At 44.4% G+C, this 15,983-nt stretch overlaps 1 protein-coding gene across 11 annotated transcripts in view; it reads left to right on the top strand.

Moving 5' to 3' along the window:
* CACNA2D3 (calcium voltage-gated channel auxiliary subunit alpha2delta 3) overlaps positions 1–15,983 on the top strand; it is a 702,225-nt gene that overhangs the window by 310,113 nt on the left and 376,129 nt on the right. For all 11 annotated transcript variants that reach the window (XR_006292226.1, XM_043551412.1, XM_037904897.2 and 8 more), the window contains one exon: positions 11,392–11,466. Coding sequence is in view for 10 of the 11 variants with exons in the window: in XM_043551412.1 (XP_043407347.1) it covers positions 11,392–11,466 (75 nt within the window). In the remaining variant the exon portion in view is untranslated. The remainder of the gene's footprint in view (positions 1–11,391; positions 11,467–15,983) is intronic.

Here is a 15,983-nt window from a genome sequence, read left to right as displayed (position 1 = left end):
CAACAGACACATGTTTCTAGCCTCAATTTCCACAAAAAGGAGCAGCTGTTGCAGGGGGATATACCAAGTTACATGTCTCTCTCTAGGAGTAAATGTTTCTGGTTAGAGTCAGTTGTTGATCAGCTGCTCACCCTTTTTACTTTACTCCAGCAATGTCAAAAATTTAATTTGGGTTTGAAATTTTTTTTCATTTTAAATTGCCAGGGAGATAAGATCAGATTGAGATTTTAAAGGAGAAATTGGGAAAGGATGGTGCAGGGGAAACTTTCTCTATTATATCTAGGGCCCTACCGAATTCACGGCCATGCAAAATGCGTCTCGGACCATGAAATCTGGCCTCCCTCCGTGAAATCTGGTCTTTTGTGTGCTTTTACCTAATACTATGCAGATTTCACGGTGGGAGACCAGCGTTTCTCAAATTGGGAGTCCTGACCAAAAAGGGAGTTGCAGGGGGGGGTCACAAGGTTATTTTAGGGGGGTTGCAATATTGCCATCCTTACTTCTGTGCTGCCTTCAGAGCTGGGTGGCAGGAGAGCGGCAGCAGTGCAGAAGTAGTGTGGCAATACCATACCAGGCCATCCTTACTTCTGCACTGCTGCTGGCAGCAGCTCTGCCTTTACAGCTGTTCTCCAGCTGCCCAGCTCTGAAGGCAGCGCCGCTGCCAGCAGCAGCACAGAAATAAGGGTAGCAATATCACAACCCCCCACTACAATAACCTTTCTGGACCCCTACAATTACAACACCCTGAAATTTCAGATTTAAATAGCTGAAATCATGAAATTTATTATTTTTAAAACTGCATGACCGTGAAGTTGACCGAAATTGACCATGAATTTGGTAGGGCCCTAATTATATCAGATGCCCATTTTAGGTGTGGTAGAGTCAAGGAACACGAGTGGCTAGAGTATATGGATGTGGGAATATGTGATGGAAAAGAATATATTTAAAACATAATTGAAACTCAAGAATATTCAAAGCTTTCACCACAGAAGTTACTCTTTTTACTTTAGACAATTAATGTTGTTATAGGGTATGAAAGTTAAGTGACAACTTACATTGAATGAGGGAAATGGATTTTCTATGTCCTTGCTCAGTTAAGCATGAAGTTGTGCAGTTCATCAGGCAAGGCAGGTAAAGCAGACAACAGTAAGTCAGTTGATATAGGATCATTAGTGTTATTGAGTGGTTTTGATGAATACCAAACTGTAGGTAACTAATTTTTTCTTGATACGGGGTTAAAGGGTTTGTATGGCTCCTAACAATGGGAATTTGTGGCTTCTAGCACCTTTTGTAACTACCCTTCTTTCTTACATGGGATTTTTGTAGATGTGGTTTGGCTTATGCCCCAGTCACATGCAATCTTGTCTTTATTTACACGCACTATAAATATATTTATAAAAGCTGATTCTCAATCAGTAATACACAGTCCCATGATAGGCTTCCCCTTCTGAGACCCTTTTCCAGTCCCCCAGGTGAACCCCTTTCAAGTAGCAAGCCTGTGTCTGCACTTTTTTTGTCTGGGTCTCTGGATTGTATGTCCCTGATACCCAACTGTGATGCCTAGCAAGACCAGGGAGTTTGGTACCTGTCAGAGTTTCCCTTTGGGAGTGTAAGTAGTAACAGTATGCAGTAGCACAGAGGCAAGTTTTTCAAAACAAAGTGATTTATTTAGAAAAAAGTACACAGTGCTTAAAGAAAGGGATTTAAAATGCCAGAAACCTACATGCATGTTATCTTACCCACTCTTGGCATTGACCTGAGTCGACCTGAATTGGCCCTGGTGCCCCTATGTTCTTCCTGGGCACCACGTTGCATCTGTGTCTCTGTTAGCGTGCAGCTATTGACAACTCTCCCCACCCTCATCGCCTCAAGGTCTCAGTAAGGTAGAGCTTTTAACAGATTGGTGTCTTTTGATCTCCAGATTCTCTGCTTTGGCAAGCAGTCCTGTCACTAGTGTTGGGTCTCAAGAGTCCCTTTTCAGGGCTATAAACCTGGCTATTGTGTTTGAAGGGATGCTCCTTATCTAGGCTATTGTTTTACCTTTTCTGTCTGGTTTCTTTAACAACCCCTTTTTATCTAACTATTCATTCAGGCAGGGTAGTATTACAGGTCCTCAATTTTGGGCTATTTTGGACCAAGAGGGAGAGCAAGTTCCAGAGTCCTCAGGCCCTCCCTCTCTCTGATATTGAGGAGAATTTAGCTCATGCACCTCTGCTGACTGTAATAGTGGAAATAGGGCACAAAGGGAGAGGCAGGTTCTAAGCTGCCATTTAGGGCTCTATGTGTCCTAACCGACACCTGAAACTCCACCTGCAGTCCAATAGGCAGCCATGAGCCCTGGTGTCATGTACTCCAACGAGCAGCTGCCTTGAATAAGGAAGCGGCTGTACACTGCCCCATTTTCAGTCTCTACATGGTTTTAAGATGTTCCCCATGTCTAATCTAATTGCAACAGTCTAATCTTGAGGTTATGAAGGCCTGGGTAACATTAACAAGTCCCACATCCAAAAGAAATGGTTACAGCTTCCTAGCTCAATGGTATAAAGACGACTTGGTTACTGCTGTAATATGATCACTGTTGAGGATCGAAAATCAATCCTGAGCTGGGGTGGGAGGGGGGAAGGTGGGGCAGGAGCCCCCGTGACCCCCACCCTACCCATCCGGCTCACAAAATGGGTCCTGAAGATGACCCAGAGGCATTTTTGGTTACATTTGAGTAGGCTGCCTCAGCTGCTGCGTGGGCCCCAGAACAATGGGCCATGCTCCTAGCCCCGTACTTGATGGGGGCCTCTCAGGCCGCCTACCGAGGCCTTCCTAACGAGGAGGCCCGAGACTACCGAGCAGTTAAGACTGCTATCTTGGATGCTCTGGACACAACAGCCGAAACCTTCTGGCGTAGGTTTCGGGAGAAGACTTATCCGCTTGGGGCACGACCCTGCGTTGTCACCCAGGAGCCTAAGGATGCCTGCTGGAGCTGGCTCCAACTGGAGTGACACACGGCCATTGAACTGGCCGAACAAGTGATTGTGGAACAATTTGTCCACATCCTCTTGTGGTGAAGGAGGGTGTGGGTCCTGCGGCATTGGCCTACAACCCTGAAGGCAGCAGTTGGGCTCATGGAGGACTACTTAGCAGCCGAGATCCCGGTGACCCACAGACTGCCAGGACCAGGGCGGACCCCCCTGCCAGATGGGGGAAAATACTCCGGGTTTCCGGAGATAACCCGCCCGCATCTAGGCCGTGAAAACAGCCGACACGGTGGAGGACCCCTGGGTTTGATCCCGAAGACCCCACCCTCTGATGAGCCGTGACAGCGAGCAAAGGACTCCTCCGAGAGCCTGGATAGTCCTCTGCATTCAGAGGATTGACCGGGTCCTGCCACCATCGGCCCCTGCTTTAGGTGTGGCCAGTTAGGATACCTCCAGAGGCAATGCCCCGCCACGGACTGTCCCTTTGGCCAGATCTATGCCGCGGATGTCTGGACCTGCCAATATTCCAGTCCCAAAGTGACCGTCCCAGCTATCCTCGGGGGAAGGCAGGGGGAGGCCCTTGTGGATTCGGGACATAGCCTGACGATGGTGCGGGAAAACCTCATCCCAGCTGATTGCGTGACCCACAAGCCCATCCAACTCCGCTGTGTTCACGGGGATGTGAAGGTGTAGCCCTGTGCTCAACTGACCTTCACAATTCAGGGAGTAACCCGACAACTGACAGTGGGAGTCACCCTGAACCTCCCCTGTCCCATCATCCTTGGGAGAGATTGGCTGGAGTTCAGCTGGGTACTGCAGACAGCATCCCTCCAGACTGGGCCGAAGAGACTGAGTTTGGAAGAAGACCCTCTCGAGGGTGACGAGGAAGAGCAACCCCCTGGGGTTCCTTTAGACCCACCCAAGGGAGGCCGAAGAACCCTCCAGATGAACCCCGAGTAGCACCCGAGGATGAGGGACCTCTCTGGGGCATAGAGGGGGACTTCTGTCGAGACCAAAAAGAGGACCTCACCTTAAGGCGGGCCTATAACCAGGTGGAATGTGTCACTATGGATCTAATTGGACCCCTTAAGAGGAGCACCACAGGCTTTCGGTACATCCTAGTTGTCAAGAACTATGCCACTTGCTTCCCCGAGGCCATCCCCATGAGGTCCATCACCGCCTAGTGTATCGTGCTGGAACTTCAGAAAAATCTTTGCTCAGGTAGGCTTACCAAGGGAAATACTAATTGATCACGGAATGATCTTCACTTCCCTCTACCAATTTACCTGCACACCTTTCGGACTTCATGGGGCCCCTGCGGCGTTCCAATGGTTAATGGACCGCCTTCTTCAACCACACCTCGAATATGCCGCTGCCTATTTGGACGATGTGGTGATTTACAGTCGACACTGGGAGGGACACCTAAACCGAGTGGCAGCTGTCTTGCGGTCTCTTCGGGCTGCAGGTTTGATGACTAACCCCAAGAAATGTCAAATCGGCTTCCAGGAGACCACCTACTTAGGGTATGTCCTGGGGCGGGGGAAGGTACGGCCTCTAGTTGGGAAGGTCCAGGCAATCCAGAACCAGCCTGCCACAACTACAAAGAAGTAAGTAAGGCAGTTCTTGGGACTGGTAGGGTATTATCGCCGCTTTATCCCCAAGTTTGCCTCCATTGCTGCCCCCTTGACTGAGCTCTTAACAAAGAGCCAGCCACAACGCGTCAGCGGGTCCCCAGAGTGCGCCCAAGCCTTTCAGATGTTAAAAGACCACCTTTGCTGTGAACCAGTTTTATATAGCCTGGACTTCGACCGAAAGTTTGTGGTCCAGACCGATGCTTCGGCCGTGGGACTTGGGGCTGTCCTCTCCCAGACCTTTGATGGTGAGGAACACCCCATACTCTACATCAGTCAGAAACTTTTCCCCTGGGAACAGAACTACTCCACCTTTGAGAGGGAGACCCTGGCAGTCAGTAGACTGTTGAGGCCCTGCGGTACTACCTCCTGGAGAATAGCTCTGTGGTAGTCATGGATCATGCCCCCCTTAAGTGGCTCCAGAACATGAGACACCAATGCGAGACTGATGAGTTGGTACCTTGCTCTGCAGCCGTTCCCATTTACCATAGGGCGGGTAAGGAGAATGCAAGTGCAGATGGGCTTTCCCGGTTGGGGGAGGCAGAGCATGCCAGCCCCAAAGGTTGGGGGCTGGATTTGAAGGGGTGGAGGGGTGTAGCAAGGAGGCGTGGCCCCGCCCCGTCAGAAGGGGAGAGACCCAAAATCACACCCGGTGGGCAGAACCAGGCCACCCGCGGCTGCCCCCCCCCGGAAGCAGAGGGGCGGGACTATAAAAGGCCAGCCTCCTAGCTCAGTAGAGGGAGAGCTACCAGAGGAGCAGGATATCTCTTCCTTGCTGCCGGAGCCTGGAGCTGAAGGAGACGGCTGCCCGACCAGAGGAGTTACCTGAATTTCTGGAGACCAGCAACGCCGATGAACTGCCGGGGCTTTCATTGGCTGTTTACGCAGGGGAGACCGAGAATGACCCCAGAACCGAGGTACCCCAAGATGGGGAGGGTAGGAAGGAGCCCAGGGACGCCGAATAGGGTTCGGCTGTGGAACTATTGTGAACTGGCCAGCGTGTTGCAGGCAGATCCCCACTAATCTAGTGGCGAACTACCCTGCCACTAATAGGGCCCTGGGCTGGGATGCAGTGGAGAGGGACGTCATGCATCCCCCTACCCTGGGCACCCCACCTGTGAAGGGTGACCACGTCCCCACTAATAGGCCAGGAGGCCTGAATTGGTCTGGCACCTGCCGGAGCTAGGGCACCTGGCGCATTTGCTGTCGCTTCCGGTTGGGAGCTAATTCCCCATCCTGAACTGCTGGGCTGTATCACACGGACTCAGCCTGAGATATAAACGGTGAACTTCACTGCCTGAGGGATTGGGGTTGAAAGACTAGCTAAGGCCTGGGCTGAATGTCGGCCAGGCCTACTAACTGCTCACTGCCCTGACTGAGGGATTTGGCAGAAGGACTAATTGCTAATTGGCTAATCACCAGGTGGACTCACTAGCTGTGAGCTACGCCCTGCTTGAGAAGCAGCGAGGAGGTGTGGCCTCCTGCCCTGTCAGAAGGAAAGAGATCTGCGCATCTCCGTACAAATCCAATTTCTCTTGTGATACCATACATATGATTGTGATAGCATACATATGCTAATGTAGTCAAGGTAAATTAGAAGCCACAAACTCAAATAGTACCCCTAACAATTTGGCTGGGATTCTGAAGAATAAATTTCTATGCCTTGTGCATATAATGACAATGAGAATGAGACTCTCTGTGCAACCTTGATGCCAGAGTGAACATTCTTAATCATATTCATACTCTTCTGGAAAGGAAGTCCCTTCTGTAAAATTATACTGCTAAGGGACTAAAAGTGTAATCTTTGTGATGATGTGGGCTTCCTTGGTACTGCACAATTGTGGAAAGTGCAGCCATGGAGAGGTTATGAGGAGCCTGGCAAGCACACACAGAGCAATCTAACTAGTCCACAGGATTTCTGGTTATCTGTGATGATCTGATTCATCCAAAATAGTACTGAAAGGGGACCTCGTAGATTTCTAATAATCTGAAATTAGGCTGCTTAGATGTGACCTGTTATAAAGTAGGAAACTGATTCATTTGCCTTGTAATGGTGAGAGGCATGGAAAGAAATCAGTGTTACTACTGCAGCAGTTGGATATTCTCCTTTTGCTCACATGGATAAGATCCTGGAAACCAAGGTAATGATTAAAATATGATGGGGTGGATTCTATTTGTGACGGGTTTGGTCACAGGGACCCCCTTGGGACTGTCACCTGACATGCTGAATTTACCTCTGAGTCCATTTTCCCTGCCAGCTTGGGACTCCAGAACCCTGCCTTATTGAGGCAGCAGGCTAGCCTGCTGCAATACAGACCCAGGTCTGGTCCACACCCGCAAAGCTGCAGACTTTAACCAAAAACTGTTCAGCAGGTCCCCTATCTCCAGCACCCCGATACCCAGTTCCCAATGGGATCCAAACCTCAAATAAATCTGTCTTACCCTGTATAAGCTTTATACAGAGTAATCTCATAAATTGTCCGCCCCCAATAACACTGATAGAGAGATATGCACAGCTGTTTGCTCCCCCCCAGGTATTAATCACTTACGGTTAAATAATAAACAAAAGTGATTTTATTAAGTATAAAAAGTAGGATTTAAGTGGTTTCAGGTAAGACAGAGCAAAGTAAGTCACCAAGCAAAATAAAGCAAAAACACGCAAGTCTAAGCATTAAGAAACTGTTTACAGGTAAAAAATGCATCCGATGAAGTGAGCTGTAGCTCACGAAAGCTTATGCTCAAATAAATTTGTTAGTCTCTAAGGTGCCACAAGTACTCCTTTTCCTTTTGCTAATACAGACTAACCCGGGTGCTGCTCTGAAACCTGTTTACAGGTAAAATCTCATCCTCAGAGATGTTCCAAAAAGCTTCTTTCACAGACTAGACTCCTTCCTAGACTCCTTCCCTGGTACAGTGCTTGTTAGTTCCAGCAGATATCTTAGGTGAAACTAGGGGTGTTCTCATGACTGGCAGCCTCCCTTGTTCAGTTCCACCCCCTTTTATAGCTTTGGCACAAGATGGGAATCTTTTGTCTCTCTGGGTCCCCACCCCTCCTTCTAAATGGAAAAGTACCAGATTTTAGGTGGATTCCAGTATCATGTGACATGCTCACATGTCACTGTAAAACCTCATTCTTCATTACCCACGGGCTGGCCCACACGTCCACAGGAAGGCTTGCAGGTAAATAAACCATCTACAACCAATTGTCCTAGTCAATGGGAGCCATCAAGATTCTAAACCACCATTAATGGCTCACACTTTGCATAGTTACAATAGGACCTCAGAGTTATACTTCATATTTCTAGCTTCAGACACAAGGATGATACATGCATACAAATAGGATGAATATATTCAGTAGGTCATAACTTTGTAATGATACCTTACAAGAGATCTTTTTCATAAACCATATTCTAGTTACATCATATTCACACTCATAAGCATATTTCCATAAAACATTATGGAGTCACACTGTTGTTGTTGTTATTGATTGGCTAAGTATAGACCATGTGCTTGGCGCTATGTAAGACACACATATAAAGGCAGGAGGTCGTCACGTTTTCTGAGGCCTTGAACTTGCAATGCCACCGGGGTTTGCCCACACAGATCGAACTGTAGAATCATGCTTAAGTGGAACATATAGTGTGGAAAGGACATGCTGCAAGACCCAGAGGTGGAAATAGTTTAAATTTATTTTCTCAGTGTGGTAGTGTTTGACATAGATTTAGGGTTTTGTTGGTGGTAGTCATGGAAGAAGAGAGTCGTGAGGATATATTTAAACAGGGATTGGGTGTGGATTTGGCATCCTTGGTTTGGAAGGACATTCCATGCATGGTGGCAGAATAGAAGAAATGGAGGTGAGCATTGTAGGAAAAAGTATAGTATTTATCAGAGCAAGGAGCTTCTATAATGCTGAGATATGTACAACATTTTCTCAAGAGGCCCTGATCTCCCATTGCTATTTTGGCTTTTTCATTTGACCCGTGGAGCTATCGGTGTTGTGACAGGGCCAGGCCAGATGGCTACAGGAGAGTGATAGAAGGTAGATACATTAGCCCCCAGATTCAGTGGGTCTCTTTTCCGTGGGTAAGATAACAGGGGCTTTGCCAGAATAATCAGGAACTTTCTAGATCCAATTAAGACAGGCAGACTAATTAGGACATCTGGAGCAAATTAGGAATCTACTAGAACCAGTTGAGGCAGGTCGGCTAATCAGGGTATTTGGTGTAAAAAAGACCTCCCTTCAGTTGGTCTGGTCGCGCAAGGAGCTGGAAGTGAGAGGGCGTGCTGCTGGAGGACTGAGGAGTACAAATGCTATCTCTCATCAGGAGGGAAGGTCCTGCAGTGGGGATAAAGAAGGTGCTTGGGGGAGACCATGGGGAAGTAGCCCAGGGGTTGTAGCTGTCATGCAGCTGTTACAGGAGATGTTGTAGCTGTTATCCACAGGGCCCTGGGCTGGAACCCGGAGTAGAGGGCGGGCTGGGTTCCCCGTTTCCCCCCAGACTTCTGATCTGACGCAGGAGGAGTTGATCTGTGATCTGGTGTGAGACACACCAGAGGGAAAGGTCTAATTTGGAAAGGGATCTGGCCTGTCCCTGACCCACTAGGTGGGACAACAGAGACTACGGAGATTTTTTTTCCCTTTCCCCCATGCTGGCCAGTGATGAGGTTAGCTGAGTGAATGGCCGGTTTGTGCCACTAACAAAAGAGGACTGCTGTGAATTTCTGAGGAGAGCAAATCCGCCAGAACGCGCAGGATCCACCAAGGCAGAGGAGGAACTTTGTCATAGTGTGCATAGGAATCCTCAGAAAGGATTGATATTGACTGCATTAAAATAATTAGAGATGTATACACACTAGCTGCAGAACAGAGAATCACTGACCAGATAACACATGCCATTGATATAATAATCCCATTATTCTGTTACTCAGTTTGAATACAGACTATAGCCAGTGCAGTCAGTGAGTGTAGTTATTTGAGAGTTATACCAGTGTATAACTAACAGAATTTGGCACAATGCCTCCAGAATAGTTTGGCACTGATCAGATTAAATATCCTGCCCCATGCACTGATGAGCATGTAATTAATTAATGAGTGTTGGAGAGCACTGCCGTCAGTGTCCACATGAATGATGATGACTGATGGTCCAAGAAAGAGAAGGCTGCAGGGGGTCTAGGGTTAGACAGAATATGAGAAAAGGAGCAGTGTGAAGTTGAAGAGAATGTAGAATAAATCCAGAGTCCCAGCCAGATATGGACCATGCAGACTTGTAATGTGGGAAGAACCTTATGTTAGCAGCACTTTTGCAATTAATCATTGTAAGACTCTTTTTATTCCCATTGAGATGGAGAGAGGCGGAGTGAGTTCTTACATTAATCATGTGAAATGTCTTCTCTGAATACTTTTGGCTGAACTTGCTGTCCTCTTTCGTTGGCTGTCATGGTTATTCTACTGATTCACTTGGTATCTGTTGAGAGGTGAAACCAAGCAGAAAGGCCTCCCCCTCCATATTTTGGCTTGTGATACTGCTGCAGAAGAATAGACAGAAAAGGAAGAATAAGGGTAACATTCATGCTGTAAGACTAATACCCAGTTTTTAAAAGGTATTTTGGCATTCTCTGCTCAGGGTTGCAAGCCTCAGATCAGTGGTGATTAGGACCCTAAATACTTTTGAGGCTTTCAGCCCAAGTGACTTAGACAACTAAGTCTCATTTTCAAAAGCTGAGGCACATACATCTCACCGGACGTTCATGGGACTTACTATTCTCAATGCTTGATTCACTTTTGAAAATGGGACTTAGGCCACGTTTACACTACAAAATTAAGTGTAGCTAACTTACATTGGCATACAGCCACCACAGTAATTACATCACTTGTGCATGTCTCCTCTTTGCTCCTTGTATCAGCAGTACATGTCCTCACCAGGAGCACTTGTACAGATTGTCACTGTGCTGACCTAACTACATCGACCTTGACTCTATGCCACACGTGGAGGTGGAGTTCTTAAGTCGGCATAGCAGGGCAGTTATGTCAGTTGGAGTGAAATTTAAGTGTCTACACTTGCATAGTTAGGTTGACATAAGCTGTCTTACGTTAACCTGTGACATAACTGCCTTATGTCAACCTAGTGCTGTAGTACAGACAAGACTGTAGCCATCTAAGTCACATAGGCCTTGCAGTAGTGAGTGGAGCAACATCTAATACCTTTTAAGACTCTGGGCCCAAGTGATTGAAGCTAGTTTTACAAAGACTGCCAATCTCTGATTGATCACTTTCAAACATTTCCAGAATGGGTTCAAATTCATAGAGCTTTGGCTCAGTTCCTACAATACCATCCCCCCAAAATGTGTCATGCCTTGACTCAAATATTTGTCAGTGTTTGCTCAAAATGAAGCAGAGGATTGGGAATTAAGGCTGGAACTGTATCAGTATTGAATTCTTAATACTATCCAGATTCCAACCTGGGAGGTTTTTCGATCAGTCAGTCTTCCTAAGACTCAGAACATTTGTATCTGTTGCTGTAGTGTGGTTTATTTAACTATGTACTATGCACTAAACCTACCTGTATTCTGGCATTCGATCATGTAGGTCCTCTCTTTTTAAAATTCTAGCCTTTGAAATGCTAAGAATGATATGAAGAAAAAAAAATCCCATGCCCAGTTTTTTTAAATGAATTGAATTCTATTGTTTTTGTTTTATATGGATTTTTTTGCTGTAGCTCTAAATCATTAAAATAAATTGTATCTTTCAAAGTCTTTAATTAAATTTTCCATCTTCCCACTCCCCCCCACAGTATAATGAAGAACTTCACTATGTAGAACCGTGTCTGAATGGAACATTAGTACAAGCAGACAGAGCCAACAAAGAGGTAAGGAATGAGAGTAACAAAGCAAAAAGGATATAGGATGCAATGCATATCACTGTGTTATAATGATATTTTTGAATAAACCAGATCCCATTATTAGAACTTATTACATTAATTGTTCTTGTCCTATTTAAAAATAGTCTGTTATGTGACTCCGCAGGTAAGAAAAAAATGTTCGCTTAGTTACTTTGAGCAAATAAGCTTACTGGAATAATATATAAATAATTTCAATAGAAATTGCAGGATATTAATCAGATTTAGTCACTTTTTTTTTCAACTCACACCATACTGGTTTAGATTGCTTTAAATTATAACTGTCTCACTGTTCTCAAAAGTTACATGGAATCAGATTCCATATTTATGCACAAAGAGGAATGTTAAAACAAAAATCTTTAAACAAATGAAAGCAACTGTAGTTTCTCTATGTAACACTGAAGTTTCAGCTTTTCGTACCAGACTGTCTAAAATTATAATAACAGAGTTCTTCTAGAAAGTTCTCAAAACACTGTGAAAATTTCAAACGCAATCCTTCAGTCATTTCTCAGGGAACATTTATTTTGACTTCAGTAGGAGATTTATTTGAATAAAGACTGTGGGATCAAACACTGTATAGGATATTTTGCCTCCCATGTTAATGTGTTCATCCCACACCAGCAAAGCTACACAATAATTCTTGGTAAGTGAAGGTAAAAAGAATTACACCAGTTGAAATTGTGGGGTTTTTTTGTAGCCAGGGTGGTCAAAAGGAGCAAAACAATGGAAAATGGCCTGCAGCTAGTAAAATGAAAAGTCAAGCTAAATAAGGGAAAGAGTGGCGGGTGGGGCAGATTCCAAACAGTGAAATCAGTCAGGCGATGGAACAGTCGACCTCAGAAGTGTTCATGTCTGTATCAATTTGTGTAATACGTGCTATCCACATGCAATAAAATTATTGCCCAAAACTTTTTTTTTGTGAGCTAGACTATGACTTTTGTGTCTCATTAAGGCCATTTTGACATCCACTAAACAACAGCTATGACTTCATTGATCATAATTTTTAACGAAAGAAAAGATTTAACATTCTAGCCAAATATTTTCAAACTTTCTTCTAGATTTAGTAATAAGTGATGGATTTAAAAGTGATATTAAACCTGTTAAAATCAAGGAATTAAGGCTTTGCTAAAGGAAATGACTCATTAACTGCTATATTTAGACACCCATTTATAACAGAGAAGATACAACGAGTACAATTGACTCCTTAAATGAGCGTCAAAAAAAATTGCATAAATGAGTTTGAGACTTGATTTTCAGAAAGTACTGAACAGCCAGCCTCTGAAAAATCAGATCTCTTTAAGGTATCTGATGTTGGGCATCCACTAATCACTTCTAAAAATCTTGGCCTATACCTCTTGGATTTTTGTTCCAAGTTGCTCACAAGATACAATGTGACTTATTCACAGTAGTCTTTCAGGTCAGTTGGTAAATACAACCTTATTGCTTACATACATTTTAGTGCAGATTAAAATGAGTTTATACAGTATGTTTTAACTACTTGGTATCACTAGTTTAGTGTATGCTTCTCACTATAAGTGTTGCACCAGGAAAATCCAAACCTAGTAAGATCATTTATATGATAATATAGAAGAGCAAAAATGGTAGAGTAAGCAATTTCAAATTAAATGTTTCCAATCATTACCCCCATATTTGACCCAGATATTTCCTGTCCCTTGGAGATCAGAAAATGGGAAAAAAAGTGAGAACTGCCAAAAGCCAAGCAGAGCTGAACCGTGCAAAAGGAAATTAAAACCAATAGTAAAATATTCTTTAATCATATAAGTTAAAAGAAAACAAGGAAAGAAGAAGGGGGACCACTAAGTAGTTAAGATGGGGTGGAGGTTAAAGATAATCTAGGTATGGGCCAACACCTAAATGAATATGTTGCCTCAGTTTTTAACAAGAGTAATGAGAAGCTTGGGGACAGTGGCAGGGTGGTGAATGAGAATGAGGCTATGGAAGTAGAAATTACCAAATTTGAGGTGGAAGCCAAACTTAGACAATTTAATGGAACCAGCTCAGGGGGTCTGGATAATCTCCATCCAATAATATTAAAGGAGCTTGCACATGAAATTGCGAGCCCAATAGTAAGGATTTTTAATGAATTCATAAACTCGAGGGTCACACCCTATGACTGGAGAATTGCAAAAATAGTACCTTTATTCAAGAAAGGAAGAAAAGTGATTCAGGAAATGACAAGCCTGTTAGTTTGACCTCAATTGTATGCAAAGTCTAAGAACAAACTTCGAAAGAGTGAGTGGTTAAGGGACATAGAGGTAAAGGATAATTGGGAATAAAATACAACATGGTTTTACAAAAGGTAGATCATACCAGACCAAATTGATCTCTGAGAAGATAAATGATTTTCTAGACAAAGGAAATGCAGCAGACCTAATCTATGTGGATTTCAGTAAAGCATTTGATACAGTTCCACATGGGAAATTATTGGTTAAATTGGAGAAGATGGGAATTAATATGAGAAATGAAAAATGGGTAAAGAACTGGTTAAAGGGGAGACTATACCAGGTCATGCTAAAAGGTGAACTGTCAGGCTGGAGCTAGGTTACTGGTGGAGTTCCTCAAGGATTGATCTTGGGACCAATCTTATTTAACTCTTTCATTAATGATCTTGGCACAAAAAGTGAGACTGTACTATTAAAATCTGTGGATGGCACACAGTTAGGAGGTATTGCCAATATGGAGGAGGACCAGGATATCCTACAAGAGGATTTGGATGACATTGAAAACTGAAGTAATAGAAATGGGATGAAGTTTAATAATGCAAAGTCATCCTCTTAAGAACTAACAACAAGATTTTTTTTCTATAAGCTGGGGATATGCTAGTTTGAATCAATAGAGGAGGAAAAAGATCTGAGTGTATTGGTCAGTCGCAGGATGACTATAAACTGCCAATGTGGTGCAGCCATGAAAAAGACTAATGCATTCCTACGGTGCATCAGGTGAGGTATTTCCAGTAGAGACAGGAAGTATTATTACCATTATGCAAGGTGCTGGTGAGACCTCATCAGGAATAGTGTGTGCAGTTCTGGTCTCCCAAGTTTAAGGAAGATAAATTCAAACTGGAACAGGTGCAGTAAGGGGCTACTACCTTACAAGAGGAGACTTAAAGAGCTTGGCTTGTTTAGCTGAACAAAACGAAGGTTGAGGAGAGATATGATTGCTCTCTGTAAATACATCAGAGGGATAAACACCAGGAAATGATAGGAGTTCATAGAATCATAGAAGATTAGGGTTGGAAGAGACCTCGGGAGGTCATCTAGTCCAACCCCGTGCTCAAAGCAGGACCAACCTCAACTAAATCATCCCAGCCAGGGCTTTGTCTTTAAGTTCTTTAAGTTAGGGACTGATGCTGGCAGAAGAACAAATTGATATAAACTGGCCATTGATAAGTCTAGTATTGAAATTAGACAAAGGTTTCTAACCATCAGAGAAGTGAAGTTTTGGAACAGCCTTCCAAGGGGAGTAGTGGGGCAAAACCCCTAACTTGTTTTAAGTCTCAGCTTGATAAGTTTATGGAGGGGACAGTATGATGAGATTTCCTACAATAGCATGTGACCCGTCCATGACTGCTGTTAGCAAATATCTCCAGTGACCGGAAATGGGACACTAGACAGGGAGGTATCTGGCTGGTGTATCTCACCCACATGCTCTGAGTCTAACCGATCACCATATTTGGCATCAGGAAGGAATTTTTCCCCAGTCAGATTGACAGAAACCCTGGTTGGTTTTTGCCTTCCTCTACAACGTTTGGCATGGGTCACTTGCTGGCTTGAGCTCAAGTAAACAGTGGATTCTCTGTTACCTAAAGTCTTTAATCAAGATAGGACTTCAGTAACAGCCAGAGTTTATGGGCCCATTACAGGATTGGGTTCGTGGCCTGTGATGTGCAGGTCAGACTAGGTGACCATGATGGTCCCTACTGGCCTTAAAGTCTAAGAGTCCTTGTATAAGGGAAGAATGGTGGCAATCTCAGATACCAGTTTCAGAGTAGCAGCCGTGTTAGTCTGTATCCGCAAAAAGAACAAGAGTACTTGTGGCACCTTAGAGACTGTCAAGGTTCCTTCCCCACTCTGAACTCTAGGGTACAGATGTGGGGACCTGCATGAAAACCTCCTAAGGTTACTTTTACCAGCTTAGGTTAAAACTTCCCCAAAGTACAAACTATTTTTACCCTTTGCCCTTGGACTTCCACTGCCACCACCAAACGTTTATCTGGGTTTATTTTTATTAGGAAAGCGTTGTTTGGAAACGTCTTTCCCCCAAAATCCTCCCAACCCTTGCACCCCACTTCCTGGGGAAGGTTTTGTAAAAACCTCACCAATTTGCATAGGTGACCACAGACCCAAACCCTTGGATCTTAAGAACAATGAAAAAGCATTCAGTTTCTGAAAAGAAGGATTTTAATAGAAGTAAAAAGTAAAAAAAGAATCACTTCTGTAAAATCAGGATGGTAAATACCTTACAGG

The sequence above is a fragment of the Chelonia mydas genome, chromosome 7 (assembly GCF_015237465.2).
Source record: "Chelonia mydas isolate rCheMyd1 chromosome 7, rCheMyd1.pri.v2, whole genome shotgun sequence".
Classification (NCBI taxonomy): Eukaryota; Metazoa; Chordata; order Testudines; family Cheloniidae; genus Chelonia; species Chelonia mydas.
Note: the sequence above shows the minus strand (reverse complement) of the source record. Positions and strands in the feature narration are given on the sequence as shown.